General features: G+C 41.2%; 1 protein-coding gene across 2 annotated transcripts in view; it reads right to left on the reverse strand.

Moving 5' to 3' along the window:
• Positions 1-1,350: 1,350 nt before the first annotated feature.
• Positions 1,351-18,840, reverse strand: part of TGFBR1 (transforming growth factor beta receptor 1) — a gene marked incomplete at both ends in the record, with an annotated part of 29,332 nt that continues 11,842 nt past the window's right edge. For both annotated transcript variants that reach the window (XM_084280139.1, XM_084280140.1), the window contains 6 exons: positions 1,351-1,476; positions 3,744-3,874; positions 4,415-4,539; positions 11,080-11,236; positions 11,761-11,928; positions 18,401-18,631. In XM_084280139.1, the coding sequence (XP_084136265.1) occupies positions 1,351-1,476; positions 3,744-3,874; positions 4,415-4,539; positions 11,080-11,236; positions 11,761-11,928; positions 18,401-18,631 (938 nt within the window). The remainder of the gene's footprint in view (positions 1,477-3,743; positions 3,875-4,414; positions 4,540-11,079; positions 11,237-11,760; positions 11,929-18,400; positions 18,632-18,840) is intronic.

Genomic DNA, 18,840 nt, shown 5'->3' on the forward strand with positions numbered 1-18,840 from the left:
TTGACTAAAGCCATGCATATTCTTCCGTGTTCTTATGACAGCACAAGCCACCATAAGCTTTGTTCTTGTAACTATGAAGAACATTGCTCCTCTGGTATTCGTATCCAAAGATCTTCAGCTCACCACTTTCTGTAGTTCAACACTTTGTGTATGAGGCACACAACAAAATATATGCACACAAATTATAAGCAGCTTCGAACTTTCTAGTACAAAGCCCAGACAACCTCTCCCTAGTTACAGGTGCACACACTCCTTAAATTGCAAATATGGTTCTTTGAGCCTGAAGAGACTGCAGAGCTGCACAGAAAACAGGCTTTTCATATTTGATTTAGTGGAGCAAAATCCCCCTTAACATCTTAACTCCTCTTGCTACTTTTTTGAAGCATAGGTACTTCAAACATTTTCGAAGTACTACTTAATAAAAAAAAATCTTATATATAATTGTGTTTTGTGACTTGACCATTACAAAATACGACCGCGAATTAACTAGTTTATACTATTTAAAACTCCTACTAGTGGTTTAGAGAGTTGGATTTTGGTAGAATTAAAAGGTATTCCACAAATTACGTAGTCATTATGAAAATGAGTGTGAGCTAGATCTTAGCTAGGCAAAGGAATGGTTGAGTTTTAACTTGTATTTTTGAAACCAAAAGTACCATAGGCTTTGTACGCTCCTAGTGCTTTGCATGTCAAGTCTGAAAAGCGGCACTTACTGGTATAATACAATCTATTTTGAAGGCAATGTAATGTTCTGAAAAAGTGGAAAACCCCCAGTAATCGTGTATAAAGTATAGTTGCATTTATGTTCCCACAACTGAATGAGGTCCATTTGTAAATCAAGGAAAGAGTCCCAAAGATATACTACTACCTTAACAGCTAGCAAAGTGTACACCCAACAGTACATTCGCAATCTGAAGAACCATGACAGTGGTTCAGAATATTCAATGTACCAGCCAGGAATAAAAGTTGCTTGAAGAGCCACCAATACACTCTAGAACAATATAGGGAGCCAGTGCCATTTTATGTGATCGCCAATTTTTAGCACAGTTAACTAGAAGTTAAGACCGGCTATCAACTTTCCAAATTAAAAAGTATAGCTTAATAAAAATCAAACTAGACTACACAATGTTTTGTAAGTAACCTGGGAAAGAGGTTCATAGTGCACAGAAGAGACCCAACACAACTGTTTACCACATCCACAAAAATCATATTAAGTGACATTCCTATGAAGTACTAAAAGGCAGCAATATCCTTCTGTTCCCCCAGTGAGGTAGAACAATTGACCTTCTTAACATGCCACTCAGGTGCAGATCAGGATTTTTACAGCATTCATCTGTAGCAAATCCAGGATCACATCTTGATCCCCTCCTGCTGACTAAGTTGTGACAATGTTTTCTTGATGCGCAAGGCTGTCAGCCTAGCGGCTCCGTTGGCGTACCAGCACTCCCGCATTATCTTTGCCATTACTCGTAGTGCCTGCAAAGGAAAGACAAGTAATTATATGTGCTGCTGTTCAAATGTAGCCCGTATTTTCCCTGTTCTGCACCTCTTCACATATTTCTGAAGTCTACCACCAGTAGTACGGATAGATGGAAAAGCCTGCTGTATACGCATCCCTCAAGTTCTCGCTTCACAGAAAAACGAAATTCTTTGAAATACTCTGTAGCGCAGAACTAGTATTTTCAGTGGAATTTCAGTCCATACAAAAAAAAACCACCCCAAAACTTTAATTAAAAATTAGTAGCTTGTTTGTTTCTGTTCCTGAATTTTTGCACGAGACAGAACCACACTTCTCAATTGCACCTTCGGCTGAAAGGCAGTAATAAAATAGGAGGTACTCTGTATTACCACAGGAGTGCTGTGTAGCTGGGAATATACTCAATCACTTCAAATTGCTTAGTCCAATGTATAGCCATTCAGAAGATTATCAGCTGCCCCCAAACTGAAGCTCTAATGCCTCTCAAGGGATAGAAACACTCCAAAAACTTTCAAACAGCTATTCTTTGAAATCTGTGAGTACTACTATACAAGTCACAATTCAAATAACATTAAAATTTAAGATGAAATAAAGTAATAGCTCTATGTTTCAAAGTTTTACACTCAAGGCTGTATTACACTGAACTGCTAAGTAAGTTTCCACGACTGGAATGACAGCATCAAAAAACAAATCTCCAGTCTGTCTGTGTATATCATTGCTTCAGTCTCCTACCTGCATCCTCTTGCCCAGTCTCAGGCCTTCACCCACATACTCATTTCACACATGGCACAACCCACTTCCCTCTTCCATCTGAAGTACGTCATTAGCTCATCAATGTCTTACTCCTACTGTAGCCTACCACAGCTGTTCTCCTGAACTCCAAATCAGAAAGCACCAGTTCCAGCCTTAGTTGGGTTCTCAGAGCCAGCAATATAGAGAAAGTTGGCTGGAATGGCAAGAGCTCCTTGCAGTGCATACTACTGCCCATACAGTGACTACCAGCATAATGATGTCACCCCAGAACCAGGTAAGCACTCCTATGGAGACACAGTCAGGAACGGTCCCTACATGCACAATCCAGCAGTTCTAAGCTTATTAGCCTCAGCTTCCCAGTAAGTGTGTTCATCTTTCAGTAAGTACATACAGTACAAACTCAGAGACACACAAAGGACTAAGGCCACCACCGTTTCCTACAGGCATTTGCTATTTTAGCCACATTCCTGTACAACACAATGACTGGCCAAAGACCCCTGAGTAAGTTACAAGCAAGTTTTCACACAAGGCAGCACAGCACTGTTGAAGATACCACCTGTGTACCAGCAGCAGTGCTGCTGTGCTGGCAGAGTACCAAGCTGAAACTAGCAAGTCCATTCTTGGAAGAGATAACCAGCCTTGTTACAAAACAATTGACACAGACCTGATTAGGTCACATATCTTTACTACACCTGCCATGGGTTAACCGCAGTAGGTAGCTAAGCCCCACAACACAGGCACTTGCTCGCTCCCTCCAGAGGAATGGGAGAGAATCAGGAGGGCAAAAGTGACACAACTTGGGAAAAACAAGCCAAAACAAAGAAAAACAAGTAATACACCACCAACTGCCTAAATTACCCAAATGATGCCCAGCCAGACCCTGAACTACAGCAACCCCTGGAAAACTCCCCCTTCCCCATTTTATTGCTGACACTGCATGATAGGGAATATCCCTCTGATCAATTTGGGTCAGCTGACCCAGTTGTGTTCTTCTCAGCCTTTAGTCCATTCTCAGCCTACCTGGTGGTAATAGAGTGAGAAATGGAGAAAACCTTGAAGCTGTGTGAGCACTGCTGAGCAATAGCTAAAACATCAGTGTGCCAAACTAGCTAGGCCTCAAATGCAAGACAGCACTGTACAGGCTACTATGAAAAAAGTTAGGTCAATCCCAGCCAGATGCACTACAACCCCCAGCTGCATGATTTATTTGCAATAATACTTTCTGTATAATTCAGACTAGCTTTAATTTACACTAGCTTAATATATGCTTCACAGGAAGGGTTCCTAAATTCTCCACACAAGTTTGGTTATTATTTTTTGTGAAATTGAATATTAATGTATAACCAAGGATAAGATTGTTCAATAACATTCAATAAAACCACAATGATCAGAATGAAATTAAATTCTTCTAGAAACAACCCTTCTCCCTTCAACAAGCAGCACAAATTAAGCCACTGAAATCAATAAAAGCTCTAGTGTCCATTAAAGCAGCTTTATCAAGGTTAGTTAATACCTCACAGCTCTGCCATCTGTTTGGAATATTGGGCCTTAACTTCTGCTCACATACAACTTTCCTCATTTCTTCAACAGAAGGATCTGAAGGAACGAGGTCATAGTATGGTAACTGGTAATCTTCATGGATTCCTGTAAGGGTTGAAAACAGCTTGAATTTAGCCAACAGTCAATTACATATTCCTCACTTATTGCTGTGTTCCCTAACACTCCCCATCTATTTTCTTTTTTGTTTTTAAAAAGTACATTACAGTGATTGAAAAGTGCTTTTTAAAAAAATCCTTAGCCATACCTTAGAAGCATTTGCATTACCCTTGAAGTTTTTAAAGTTTTTAATACATAAATATTTAGAAAAGATGGAATCTGTATCAAATCTTTCATATACTATACTGAAATCACTTCTTGGAAACACAGCTTTTGTAGCAGCATACTTTATTTTAAATAATGTACAGATGTAGACAAGGTTATTTCCTATTTTCTTCAAGTTACTGTTCATCAATTTATAAAGAAGGTGAATAAACCAGTCATCATTTCCAGGATTAACAGTTAGAAAGCCTGAGATTTACTATTACCTCGCACTGTTTTTAAAACAAACTGTTAACTCAAACTTATTCAGGCTCTATGAGTTACTTATTCCTGAGCATGTCCAGTTGCATAAAGATTGCCACGTACCGCCGATGGAACATCGCCGGGCTATTTCCCAGAACACCAATCCCATTGCATAGATGTCTGCTCGCTTGAATGACTCAAAATGTTTCATATTTATGGAATCATCTAGAACTTCAGGTGCCATGTACCTATTTGCAATAAAAAAAAAAAAGAAGAAAACATTGAATTCTTTAAATATTTACTGGATAGAAAGTTCAGTGCTACTGATCAGCTCAAAAACAAATTTAAATATTTATTTGGAAAAGGAGATGAAAGAATTAACCTAATGAGGAAAGAATTAACTTAATGAAGTAGATTTTCCTCTAGTCTTTCAGTGCAAAGGGCATATTCAAACTGAGAGGAACAAGCAAAGGAGTGAGGGGAGTAAGTAATATGTGTAATGATACACAAATACAGCCATAAACCCAATAGACACGGGATAAGAGAGACAATAACAAAGACCAAAAGTCTCCAGTTGCTAATTGCTGGGCTATTAATAAACTCCAGGCATAGCTTTAAAAAGGGCCAATCTAGACCTTGTAACTGCTACTAAGCATGAAATGAGGAAGGATTTGGATATTCAAGGAAGGTCTGCAGGACTAAACAATGCTTATCAAGGAACATTTAAGAAAAAGGTAACTGGGAGGAACAAAAGTGGGGCAATAGATAGAAAAGGGTATCACACGAACCAGCTGCAAATACATTTGTCACATAATGAGTCTGACCAAGCCCTGAACCTGCTCATCACAGTGTTTCTGGTATTCTAATTAAATCCTAACTAGTTTTCTAGGCAAGCTCACTCTCAATCCCATGTGCATGTGTTCTAACAGCCACACATCAGCATGAGTGAATTCACGGCTAGCAACTGAAGTCAGACAAAGGATAAGGGTGCCCTTGGCCCCAGAGCGCCAGTAACTGGAGAGAAGGAGGGCCTCAGCATCAGCATCTGGAAGGGGAACCACAGACCCCAGAAGCATGCATCCACAGGTCTTGGGACCATGGATCTGGAGCTACCATGGCAGATGACACCAGCACAAATACATTCTGAGCCAGCAACCACAGTAAGACTGGCTGAAGGCACCCCCAGTGCCAGCAGCTGGAGCAAATGAGAGTCTCTGCTTCAACCACGAGTCACAGGTTTCAGTTGCATGTTTACAGGTACCAGCTACAGGGGAGGACTGGGATGAGAGAAGTAGAGTAAGGGCCTCCCAGCACTAGCAACTGGAGTGGGAATCACAGGTCATTTGGGTGCCAGCTGCTGGGGCAGGCTGGATTCCTTCTGTTTCCCCCAAACCTGGTATACATAGCAGGTATAATTCACTAGCAAACTTCAAGCTAGTCTAGCCAGTAAATCAGTGGCTGAAGCAGGGATATCTGACAGCAAGAAGGCCTGTGCTGTTATTTGTGGGAATCCATGCATGTAGGCATGCCTGTAAGTACATGCGTTTATTTAGTACTGCACATTAACCCATCCCAGGAAGAAGTAGAAGACCTGTGGAGCACAGAATAGACCATTAGATACACCAAAGGTTGTACTGGTAGTTAAGGGATTCATAAACATGCATGGACTTGTGAGGCTACAGAAGAGAGTGTGTGTTTTCACTAGTGAAGTTCAATCCTGATCAGCTGTAAGGAGTGTCTGTGTTCTGACTGTGTTTTATGTGGGTACTGAAGAGGGTATATATATCTGTGTCATCAACTCTATCAAGTACTGTACATGTGTCTCTATATGCCCAGCCTCACTACTGGTTGGGCCCAAATAAGAAAGCAGCAGCAACATCCTGGGGCCTGGGATGGGCAGAGCCCTAGGCCTTTGGACACACCAGGCTGGGCTGGTTTTATGTGGGTACTGAAGAGGGTATATATATCTGTGTCATCAACTCTATCAAGTACTGTACATGTGTCTCTATATGCCCAGCCTCACTACTGGTTGGGCCCAAATAAGAAAGCAGCAGCAACATCCTGGGGCCTGGGATGGGCAGAGCCCTAGGCCTTTGGACACACCAGGCTGGGCTCCAGAGGCCAGGCACGAGGAAGCCCCAGCTCTGGAAGCTGCTGAGATGTAGCAGCCACTTAGAACACTCCCTGGCAATGCTAGAGAGGGAAGAGACATGAAGGGCTGGTTAAAAAAACAAAACCAGCACTGTTAAGGATCTACTGAGGAAAAACATCTGCCTACCACTGGAGGAATTAATTCCTTATCATAAACCATGTCAGGCTTTTTTTTTAATAGTAAAAAAATGGGTTCTGTATTAACAACGGTGCTCACAGGGTAAGTTTCCCAACACTTTTGGCAAGAGAAAAATCTGTGAAAAACTTTCAACAGAGAAACAGACTCATGAAACAGACCAGTCATGGCATCCAAGTTACCTTGTTTAGTGACTAGGCCTTAATGTGGGAACAAGAAGAAATACATCAGTCTGGGTCACATTGTCAGAGTTACCAATAGCAGCATCCCTGCTGGTTGCTGGAAACAATGAGTAGTATTTGTCTCATCAGTCGAGATCAGTTGTATTGTACTCTCAATCTAGTGTAGCTCTCTGGCAGCTAAATCCAGTATGTAACGCTTAGCAGTTCAGTGTGTTTCTCCACATCACTGCCCCATCAATCTCAAGCTGACATATTAACGAAGCAGGCAAACAATGACATCAGTTAACTGGTAAAGAAGTACAGCATGCATAGATTACTGGAGTGGAATACAGTGTCTATGCATGACTTCATTTAATTAATATTAATACTAGGATTTTCTTTTTCTAGTACCAGGGATGGTAGGCAGAATACAACTACTTATCTTTCAGGACCTTTCAGAATTCTCTCAGCACTACTGTGTTTTATGACAATAGCAAACATACAAGGAAGCAAGGGCTATCAACAGGAAGAGCACAAAAACGCAACCGGTAGTCCACAACTTCAACAAGGGACACTGACATGAGAGTTCCTCTAAGCACTGTACAGGCATATAAATATCCTACAAGCGATAACAGCATAAGCCTAGGACCAACTGTCTTAAGAGTAAGGATTACTTTGATAGCATTTACTGAATGAGAGCAGAGCCTTAGTTTACATATGTCACTATACTGGACATGGATCCAGCTCAAATTATTCTGGGCCACTTGTATCAAACATTAAAACTTGTATTCTTAATTAAGAATTTCTCCAAGGATTTTGCATTATTGGATAATCTTCTTATGGTACTTCACACACTCGACAGTGTAGAGATTAGCTTTAGGTCTAGAATAAAAGACTATTTGATCTATAGCTTAAGATCACATGGGGATAAGAAGAGTGATGGAGCTGGAAAAGCATCAAACAAAAAACCCCCAACCATGTTGCAAGACTATCAGCAATAATCACTTGTACAAGCAGTAACAGAGATTGTCCTAGTTTCTGTAAATCATCCTAAGGACAAGGGTTTTAACAGGATAGACCACAAGAGGCCTGATTGGGGCAATGGAACTGAATTCATATGCTCAAAAGAAAAAAAATCCCCCCCAGAAATATGACTTCTATTGAATTTATTGGCAAATTGACCTCTTACCATGATCCTCCATCAATGCATTTAGATTGGCTTTGGCTTCCATAACTCAGAATGGTGACTGACTGCTCAAAAAGTCTGAGAGATTATTGCTGGAACAAGAGAGGTGAAAGGCAAGCAGGTCATCTAGTGTGGTTAGCAGATCAGCCGTCTCACGGCTATCAGACAAGGGGAGAGGAACATGCATCTCCTTGTCAGCTTACACATCGGAAATGCATTGTGTGTTTCAGGTTCTGGAGAGAACTACTCTACACAGACTAACTCTGACCTTCTGAACAAGGTCTGCAGCTTAGTACCCTCCAAGAATTAAGGAGTAAGTCTACGAAGTAGCTCATAAATTATGTTGAGCATGGCCCTACCAAAGTTTGGATGCCCACTGACTTCTTCCCTGCTCCACCCCCCAGCCCCCTTCAGTCCAAGAGCTCTCTCTCTACTTGTTGCCTAAATTTCTTGTGCAACACAGACAGTTTTGTATCATCAAACAGGACCCATACACAGGATGCCGAGGGAGACATCTTCCTTCACACCAAGCCTGTTTTCCACCAGCACAGCTAGAATTCTGCTCATATTTGGTTAGAAATTCACAGCCAAAATTCTTTTAAACACAGCCTATTTCAAGTACCAATAGTAACAGTTGGGCCACACTTCAAGAAAGCAAGCAAACAGAAAGACTAATTATCTTATTTTTTTCTCCCCTTGAATTGCCTCAGGGAGTGAGACGGGGATTCTATTTCCTTCTCACTTTAAAGCTCACATTTTCTGCTTTACGCTGCAGGCTGAGCTGTGAAAGCGCAGAGCTCGCACTCTGGTAAAGCTCAGCCTTTGAGCAGAAAAGGATTCATTCAGGGAGAAGGATCAGTGTGACTTAACACTTCTGTTACTCACTCAACAACGAGTCTTGCTTGCTCCCTAACCATGCATTTTATACAACAATCACTAGAAAAATACACACATAGCCACATCTCCCTGATCTTGCACATGGAGCTTCCATGTGCATAAGAGGTCCCAGCAGTGGCCATCAATGTCAGTTAAAATAGTCACTGAACAGGTTACAATCTGAACTTTATTATGAAAAATTAACCAGAGCAGTAGAGTTATTTACCTAAGAATGCACAGAAGGGAAGGGGGGACCAAGCCTTATGAGAATGAACAATTTTCAGAGAGGCAGAAGTAACTAATGCCTTTACAGTCGGAAACAGACTTGGTCCTTCAGCTGCCCACTGCAGCAAGACAGTTGCTACTTGTGAAGCATAAAGCAGATGAACAAGCAATTTCATAGCACCTATGCAAGAAAAGATCTTGTAAGTGGGATCTACAGACACAGCTGAAAGAATGCTTTCTTCAAAGACTAAAAGAAAGTAACAGATATGCACATCATTTTTCTTTGCAATTTATGTGTAGTAAAAAAAAAAATCAAGCCACACATGGTATGCACCTTGCACACAGCTAAGTTTGCAATGACAAATTCCAAAGTAGCTTGCTGTTTTACTAGCAATGATGACTGGAGACTTTGACAAGGAGTAATGCCCTGTGCTTTGCAATCTAGTAGCAAATCTAGTGCAGCAGAGCTTGAGAACAAAGCTAGTTCAGCAATATAACTGTTAGAAAAACAGATCTGCAGTACATGTTCTAAACGGTTTTGCTCACTAAGCCTCAAAAAAATGATTTTTTTCTTCCAAAAAAGCTATAGCTAAAGGGGTATCCTAGTTCACTGTAAAACCTTAATCACATCCTGCCCCTCCCCTGCAGTACAGCTCACTAAAGACATACATTTTCTGTGTATGGGTTGGACATTGGGCAACATCAACACTGATTTTTTTCCAACACTGCTGAAGCATATGCTGAAGTCAATAACGTGCATCTCTCAAAGACAAATTTCAATGTAACATAATACTGAACCTATAGGCAACAACAGGACAAAAAACTCGCCCATATCACACAACTCCAGTGCTGTGGGTCACTGTTAGTGCTGCTATCTCTGTATTTGGCCAGCAGGTCAAAGGAGGTGATCCTCCCCCCCCCTACTCTGCCCTGGTCAGGCCCCACCTGGAGTATTGTGTCCAGTTCTGGGCTCCCTGGTATAAAAAGGACAGGGATCTCCTGGAGAGAGTCCAAAGAAGGGCTACAGAGATGATGAAGAGCCTGGAGCATCTCCCTTATGAGGACAGTCAGAGTGAGCTGGGACTGTTCAGTCTTGAGAAGACTAAGGGGGGACCTAATTAATGTTTATAAATATCTTAAGTATGGGATGCAGGGGGAATCAGCCAGCCCCTTTTCAGTGGTCTGTGGGGACAGGACAAGGGGCAATGGCTGCAAGTTGGAGCACAGGAAGTTCCGCACCAACATGTGGAAGAACTTTTTCCCAGTGAGGGTGACAGAGCCCTGGGAAAGGCTGCCCAGGGAGGTGGTGGAGTCTCCTTCTCTGGAGATATTCAAGACCCGTCTGGACGCCTATCTGAGTGATATGTCCTAGGGAGCTGCTTTGGCAGGGGGGTTGGACCCGATGATCTCTTGAGGTCCCTTCCAACCCCTATGATTCTACAATTCTATGATTCTATACAGCTGCACTAAAGGAAATAATCTTCCCTTCTGAACATCTTCCAGTTATTATTGTCTGAAGGTTCAGCAATGTGTTGGAGTTAAACAGCTCTGAGATTCTGAAGCCATGAAAACTCCTATTCCCAAATTCAAGAGAGGCCTTTGAAAGAAAGGGTCTATCCTGACTCATCCACTGATAATTCTATTTATTCATTAGATGACAAAGATGACTGTTAAGTTCTAGTATTTCTCTCAAAAACAGTCCCATGAAAGTCTGTGTCCAAGCCTCTGCACCTCTGTTCTACCACACAGGCTGCACACTGCAAGAAAAAAATCCAGCTTTTCACTTCCACTGTCAATATGTTGCCTTACACTCCAGATTGTGCTGCAAGCAACGTTTCCATGCAACACAATGCCAGAAGAATAAAGATGCAGCAGTGAAGTCTGTAAAACTGCCATTCATGAAGTAACCCAATTCTTTTAATATACACTTGTGGCCTACATGATTTTGAAACGTTTTGGTGTTTTACACACGCTACTAATAGATTTCAAGTTTCAACATGCTTTTTAAGCACCTATTGTCTAACTAATTACACATCATGTTAATTATTTTTACCTTTTTGTTCCCACTCTGTGGTTTGGAGCAATATCAATTGTGTCTGTAGCTGAATCGTGCCTAACTGCCAATCCTAGGTCTGCAATGCAGCACGTTCCATTCTTTTTTACCAATATATTTTTTGATTTCAAATCTCTGTGGGCAATTGCTGGTTTGCCTGTAGGAGGAGAAAAAATAAAAATAAAGCTGTAAAAAAAGATAATTGCTTTTACTCTAAGCCTCTATTTACTGCACACACATGCTACTTGCCACAAAACCTGTTTCTAATAGCTCTGAAAACAGACCTACAGTGCTGTCTCGAACCAAAGTTAAGAGGCTACAGTCACCATTATGGGGTGCCCTTAACAGGTCTTCTGTAGGAAGGATTGTTACATCATGGAACCTGGATATGGCATAGAAAGGCAGGCAAAAAGCCTTCAAAATTAAGAAGTTCTATTAGTTCAGAAATTACTACAGGTCCCAGACAGTTTTCATTTCACTCAGCTCTACACAGGATTAACTTCACTATCTGTACAGAGTTCAGCTGCCTTCTCATTATGTAAGTAGCTGTGTACAACAGAACTACACCCTGAGAAGGTTCTTCTAGTTACGAAGAGAATTGCAGCAGGAAGATATACATATGCCATTAAAAAAAATAATCAAGTATTATTCACATGACAGGCTGAATAGCTTTAAGATTACCTTGCGTGCCAACAATTTCCATGTGAAGATGAGCAAGACCACTGGCAGTGGACAAAGCTAATTTTATCATTCCTTCCACTGTCACTGTGTACCTGTTCAGGTAATCAAAGAGCGATCCATGCTCATGATAGTCTGACACCAACCACAGCTGAGTCCACGTACCATTGTCTGCAAAATAACACTGGCATAAATACCACATACACACAAAAGACAAGAAAAACCATACGTGTCACTTCTGTCCAATGCTTATGATGTACAATTTATGTTTTGCAAGTAACCTCAGCCAGGAAGACTTAAAACCTTTACTTCTATCCCTGTAACATTTAAATGCCTCTATAAGGGCTGAGAATACCATGCAAGACTTTCTGAACAGCTCTGAGTATTCTTTTATTTCAACTAAAGACACAGAAACCCAATGCCTCTATAATTCTGAGGGGAACTATTCAGTGTATTATCACAGAATGTGTTCAGTTGGAAGGGACCTTCAGAGGTCATCCAGTCCAACCCCCCTGCATTAAGCAGGGACATCTTCACTAGATCAAGTTGCTCAGAGCCCCATCAAGCCTGACCTTGAGTATCTCCAGGGATGGGGCCTCCACCACCTCTCTGGGCAACCTGTTCCAGTAGTCTACCATCCTTATATTGAAGAACTTTTTCTTAATATCCAACCTAAATCTACTTTTTTCTAGTTTAAAACCATTACCCCATACCCTACTGCTACATGCCCTTGTGAACTGTTCTTCCCCAGCTTTCTTATGGGCACCTTTCAGGTACTGGAAGGCCACTATAAGGTCCCCCTGGAGCCTTCTATTCTCCAGGATGAACAAGCCCAACTCTCTCAGCCTAGATATGATTACTGGTCCCAGTATAGACCCTTGAGGACACCACTTGTCACCATCTTCCATCTGGAATACAAGCCATTGACCACCACACTCTGGATGTGATCATCCAGCCAATTCCTTATCCACTGAACAGTCCATCCATCTCACCTATCTAGGATTGCCTACAGCTTGCCATGCTACTTTTCCAACAGATGTCAGAGCAGTTGAAATCCCCCAGCAGGATGAGAGCCTGGGAGCTTGACGCCTCCTGGAGCTGGAGAAAGAAGGCTTCATCAATAGGCTCCCCTTGATCAGGCAGCCTTCAGTAGACACCAACCACAAGGCTCCCCTTGTTGTCACAATCCCTAATTCCTACCCAATAAGCTTTCAACTGGCTCATGACTATTCTTTAGGGACATCTCTTCACACTCTATCCCTTTAACAGAGAGGGCAACACCTCCATCCTTCCTTCCTTCCTTCTCTGTCCCTCCTGCACAGCTTGTAGCCATCAATAGCCACACTCCAGTGACTGGATGCATCCCACCAGGTTTCAGTAATGGCTACCATGTTGTAGCTTTCCAGTAGCACGGTAGCTTTCAGCTCCTTCTGTTTGCTGCTCATGCTGTATGTGTTCATGTAGAGGCACTTCAGCTGGGCAGGTGGCCACGTCACCACAGAGCGATACCCCTTTAATCTCCCAGGAAATTGCATGGAAACTGCCCTGTTCTCTCCTACTACATCAGGAGCCTCTGGCTTGTTTCTGTAAAACTTAGCCTGTGCACCCACTGTATGCCTCAGGAAACAGGTAAAGGGCCTTTGCTACCACCCCATCCCTCCAATCCTGCCGCTCATCACAGACAACCCCGATAGTACTATCCCCCTCCCCCTCCACATCTAGCTTAAAGCCCTGTCAATCAGCCCTGCAATCATTTGGGCAAAGACCCTCTTCCCTCATAGCCAGGCCCTGCTTTCCCCTAACTTTTCTGCTTGGGGGAACAGTACTGAATGCATGGTGCAAAACCAATGCTGGCACTATTGGTCTAGTAGAATATTGTCTAGGCTACCCATAAAAAGTCTTTCAAGCTTTACCCCTAAGTCCTTTAGTCTTCCTATAACCTACCCGGCTCAGACTGGGAAGCAGTTCCCAGAGTTACTGGCAGCTGGTGGATTTTTACTCCTGAATTAGATGCTTGTCTCAAAACCAAAAAATCAAACAGTTATATAAGAATAAGGACAGAAGTGAATTCAGAAGCCAATTCCTATCATAAACATTCTGGAAAATTTTTAGTTGGTTCTTGGCTTTCCTTCCTGTCTTCCTCCACTCCCATCCCTTCAAAGAACACACTTGGCTCAGCAAAGTCAGAGGCACAAAATGCCTGATCCACAGGTGGACAGAAACTGCCCTTGAGTACTTTTGCTTACCTTTAAATAAGCACTTGGGTGGGGGTAGGAAAAAAAAATTCCAAAGTTTCTAGGGAGGCCAATGATGCCATTAGACAGAATTAAAGAAATAACTAAAAAGCCACCAAATGCTTCACAGTAAGGAATTAAACTCTAATGTACATTCAACTCTCATAATAGGAGACTTGTCTTGCTGCTTTCCCAGGGAAGTCTCAACTAAGTTGTTAACTTAAACAGTTAAAAGCAGTCAAATGCTCCAACATGTAAAAGACTGACAGAAAGCTGCTATTGTAGTCAGATGCTTCTAATAGTATTGTCTACAAGAGTGACTCCTGAGCTTTCTTTTTTTAAGAAAGGAAAAAGGAAATTAAATGTTTTTTAAGAAAAAGTTTCTTCAATTATTTCATTGTTGGGACTGCTGCTGCTTTTGCTACTTCACGTATCCCAGCATGCACTTGCAGAACTATTAAATCTGACTCTTTCCAAAGAAAAAGTCTCTGAGAAGTCAGTCCAACAGTATTGGCTTCACTGAACCACTTTACAGAACTCTTAAAAAAGGTTTGTGTTCACTGGCATGTGAAAGATGTGCTCAAATACATATAGTAAAGAGAGCTCCAAAAAGCTGTTAAAATCCAAAATAAACTTTATCAGTTCAGAATATTCTCTTCACACAGTTTTTTGTAACTACAGTTATGACCCTACATTGCCTGCAACAATTCTCTCCTGGGCATTAACTCTATACACACTCATTGCTTGACCCTGTATGTGATTTCTTTTCATGCTTTTTATGAATGGGATATGTTAACAAATGTCTAAACTAGACAACAAGTAGGGAAATTAGTCCTCTATCCTATGTAGTTTACCATTCCTATTGTGATTAAACAAATCTTCTGAAAGATGTCACACAGTTTCTGAAGAATCGTCATTGCCTTGCATCAAGATTATAGTCTTTGCATCAAGTTCTTCCCCTCTTAACTCCAGATGCCCACCCACATTGTCGTGGTTTTGTCCCAGCCAGGAGCTGAGCACCATGCAGCCACTCTCTCTGGGGTAAAGAGGGAGAGTAAAAAAAGAAAACCAAAGGCAAACCTCATGGGTTGGTATAAGGAGAGTTTACTGGACAGCCAAGAGAGGGAAATAACAATAACAGGACTTTTAAAGCAAAATATACAAAACTGGTTTCTCACCAAACTGCACAACTCAGGCTGTACAGCTTAGAGCCATCCCAAAGCCAGACTGACCTAAAAACTGCATGTCCTGGAGCCATGCACGCCTCCCACCACCAGCCCCCCTTTATGCTGAGCAATTGGTATGGAATACCCTCTTTGGCCAGTCTGGGTCACCTGTCCTGGCTGTGTCCTCATCCAGCTTCGTGGGCACCCCCCACTGTGTTCTATGAACAACTGAAAAGTCCCTGACTGCTTGGCAACAACTAAAAACATCCCTGTGGTACCAGCACTGGTCTCAGTAACTCCCAAACAGGGCTCTACACTGGCTGCTAAAAGGAAAATTAACTCTATCCTACCTGAAGTCAGGACTCAACATGCTGCTGATTACAGATCCTTTCACTTCAGTTTTCTCTTATCTCCAAATCTAAATATTCAGTCTGTTTTTCACCTTCCTTTCAAAGCAATAAATATAAAGCTAGGCTTACTATCCATTCTGAAAGGAGCCACGATTCTTTCCTGCTGCATTTGTATCCCTCAACGAGATTTTAAGAAGGGAAGTTTTACATCCAAGCTTATGGGAATAATATTAGAGACAAGCTGAAATGCAGGAATAAGTAACATATCCAGCTATTAGATGAGACTTCCTACATTTTCTTTGCTTTGCTGTATTTGACAAACTGTGCATTCACATTCAGTGATCTAAGCAGAACAAACGTTATGATGAACTTACGTCTTCTTGCACTGTTGACCGTAGTTAACTATTAACAAGTAATAATTAACCTGACTAAGTATTTTTGGTTACACAGTAAACATCACCTGCCATGAAGCTTTCAATTGCAGGATCTGCATTATCAAGAAAAAGTAATTCCACTCAGTAGTAATTGCATGCAGCAGCTCAGCCTCCCATAACAAGGTAACCTAATTTAGCTCACACACACCATGATCACGACTCTCAAGCAATTTCAGCGCGTTCAAGAACATCACAAAAAATACGTGTATGTTCTTGGACACCTATTGAGGAGATTAATGATGGTTATTTCACTGTGTGCATTCCAGCTAAGCTGTACTAGCTCCTGAATGCATTCAATAGCCCGTCCTATGGAGAAATGGATGCAAATCCTTTATAGCTATTATTGCTGCTGACACCTAGCAAGCATTTATCAGATAGGATCAGCATCTACAGTGGAAGACTGTTAATTGATGTTTTTAAGTCACTGGTCTCTAAAGCCATGTTGTGGTACACCTGCCCCCCTCAGTACCAGGATAATACACCCTGTAAACTGAAAGAACTACCCCTTTTAAAGGTCCTTGTATGTTCTCCCATTTCAAGGGATACAGGTAGCCGGAAGCACTCTAAACAGGATTTGAAGTATTAACCTCTTTCAGCCTTCAGAACTTCTGAATGCTTAACCCAGAGAGAGAATGGTATGTACATATTTCCTCCCTGAGAGAATGCAGGTGGTTATACTGAGAATTCTGTATTGGTGGGTCAAAATAATAATCCAGCATTCCACATCTGCTCATACAGCAACACTGTTACAAACCAGGATGCAGTAGCATTTCCAAAACACACTTTTTTTTTCCTAAACCAATTACCAACTAGTTCAAGAACACAGAAGAGCCCTGCCCTAAAGTCTTAAAGCCTCAAATGGCATGACCTATCAACTGAGTGTTTTTTTTCTCCTTTGCATGTACAGCATATTAACAATATAAACGATCACACTACGTTATATTACAACGAACCTGAAGAAAACCAAGTTAAATGGAATTCCATCCTATTCCACCTGGAACCCAAGGTCTCAATCAGGAAATCTAAGGAACCCATTCACGTAAGAAACCTTCCTCCTACCTCCTCTGCACAGTAAGCAAGCTTATTTTTGGGACAAACTAACTATGGGTTTGGGACAAAATTGGGGACTGCTATGTTTAAGCACAGGTAGATTTTTTTTTAAGAATTATAGTTAACATACTGCAATGTATCCTTTATGGTTGAGTTGTAGCACCTAAGGCTTCTGTAGAGATGGATTTTCATTTACATCCTTAATGCAACTGATCTACTAATTTTGAACACAGACAGATGCGCCACTAGGTCCATCAGAAGAAACTCAAGCTTTCATAGGTACTCTTAACATCCAAAACAACTTTAGGCATGAACAGTTTCTAATGGTAAGCGTAAGCAGCTGCAGGAAAGAGTTGCAGTTGCAGATCTGCAAGCTCTTGTAGGTTAACAAGTTGCACAAACATCTTCTAGGAAGAAGTTAGCTACAGCTAACCCTTTCCTGGAGAAAAGATGCGTTCTGCACAGTCTCTTGGGTTCTCTTCCAATTTTACAGTTTTATATAGATATAAACCCTTGAAATTGGTCTAAGAATTAAAAATAAACTAATCTACATGTGTACTTCAACTACACTGAAACCATTTAAGAATTTCCCACAAAACCAAGAGCCCTTTAAGAATCCAAGATGTGTATAAATTGAGTCCTGCCTGATGTGACAGAATTTTCTGTTGGTGCATTCTTCACAAAAAAACAAAGGCCGCTTGTGGTGAAATTTGTAATCTGAGAGTAAAATCGCTGAACAAAACAGCATACCATTTTAGCTTCCTTTAATGTAAGAAATTAAAAAATTTGGTTAGTTTTGCCAAATTTGTGTCTTAAATCGGACTGCAAGAAAACCCAAGAAGTTTTCACCTGAGAAACTGCAACAAATCAAGTTTAAAAAAAAAACCAAACAAATGAAAGACCGTTAAACTGTTCCTCTTGGCAGATACATAAAGGCTTATTAGAGAGCTTCAGGAAACCAGTACAGGTTACTTTTTAATACTAGGAACAGATAATTAATTCCCTTTTTCCACTTTCTTTCCTAACTGGAGTTCTAAATGAATAATTTCTTACAGCTCCACCTTAGAAATGAATCCTCTACCTCCTACTTTACATTAGGACAACAGGATTAGACATGCAGTCTTTTGATCCCCTAGGCTGTTTGGGAAGTACATGTGGTATTCAGCAGCTGACAGGATACAGCATCTCCTGTTTAATACCAAACTTAGCCACTATTTTAACTTGCTAGCAGAAATGACACCTCATTAAATATGCAATATTTTTGTTTATATTTAAACAAGGCATGTTTTCCAGAAAAAAGGAAAAAGGACTTTTTTTTTTGCTTGTGTTAAACCTATGAAAAGCCTGCTAAACCCTGAATTGCTCCAGGAACAAAATTATCAGCAACATGAATTCACAGCAGCACTGACCTTTGTTGTCTGCAGCTATAAATCCAAGTATGTTTTCATGTCGTAGCATAACTGTTTGGTAAATTTCTGCTTCGCGGAACCACGAGCGTTCCTCTCTCGAAGAGAAGATCTTCACAGCAACTTCTTCTCCTCTCCATTTCCCTCGCCAGACCTCTCCAAAGCGACCCTTACCAATGCTTTCTTGAAGTACTATAGTTCTTGCAATTGTTCGTTGCACAAGTAAAGGTAAACCTAAAAAAGATTTAACATTGACCTTAAACATCACGAACAAAATAAGCACTTACCCTAAGCGCTAAGTAACAGATCCGTGTTACATTAAAATATTTGTCTTGGAATGTACATAAACCATCTTCAGATTTCAGTAACTTGTTGAGAACTGCTAAAACGTTATGTAAGATGCTGGCTCCAAACTTAAAGGCCAGCAATACAAGTGTTCAAAG

The sequence above is a fragment of the Gallinula chloropus genome, assembly GCF_964237585.1.
Source record: "Gallinula chloropus genome assembly, chromosome: 2".
In the NCBI taxonomy this organism is placed as follows: domain Eukaryota; kingdom Metazoa; phylum Chordata; class Aves; order Gruiformes; family Rallidae; genus Gallinula; species Gallinula chloropus.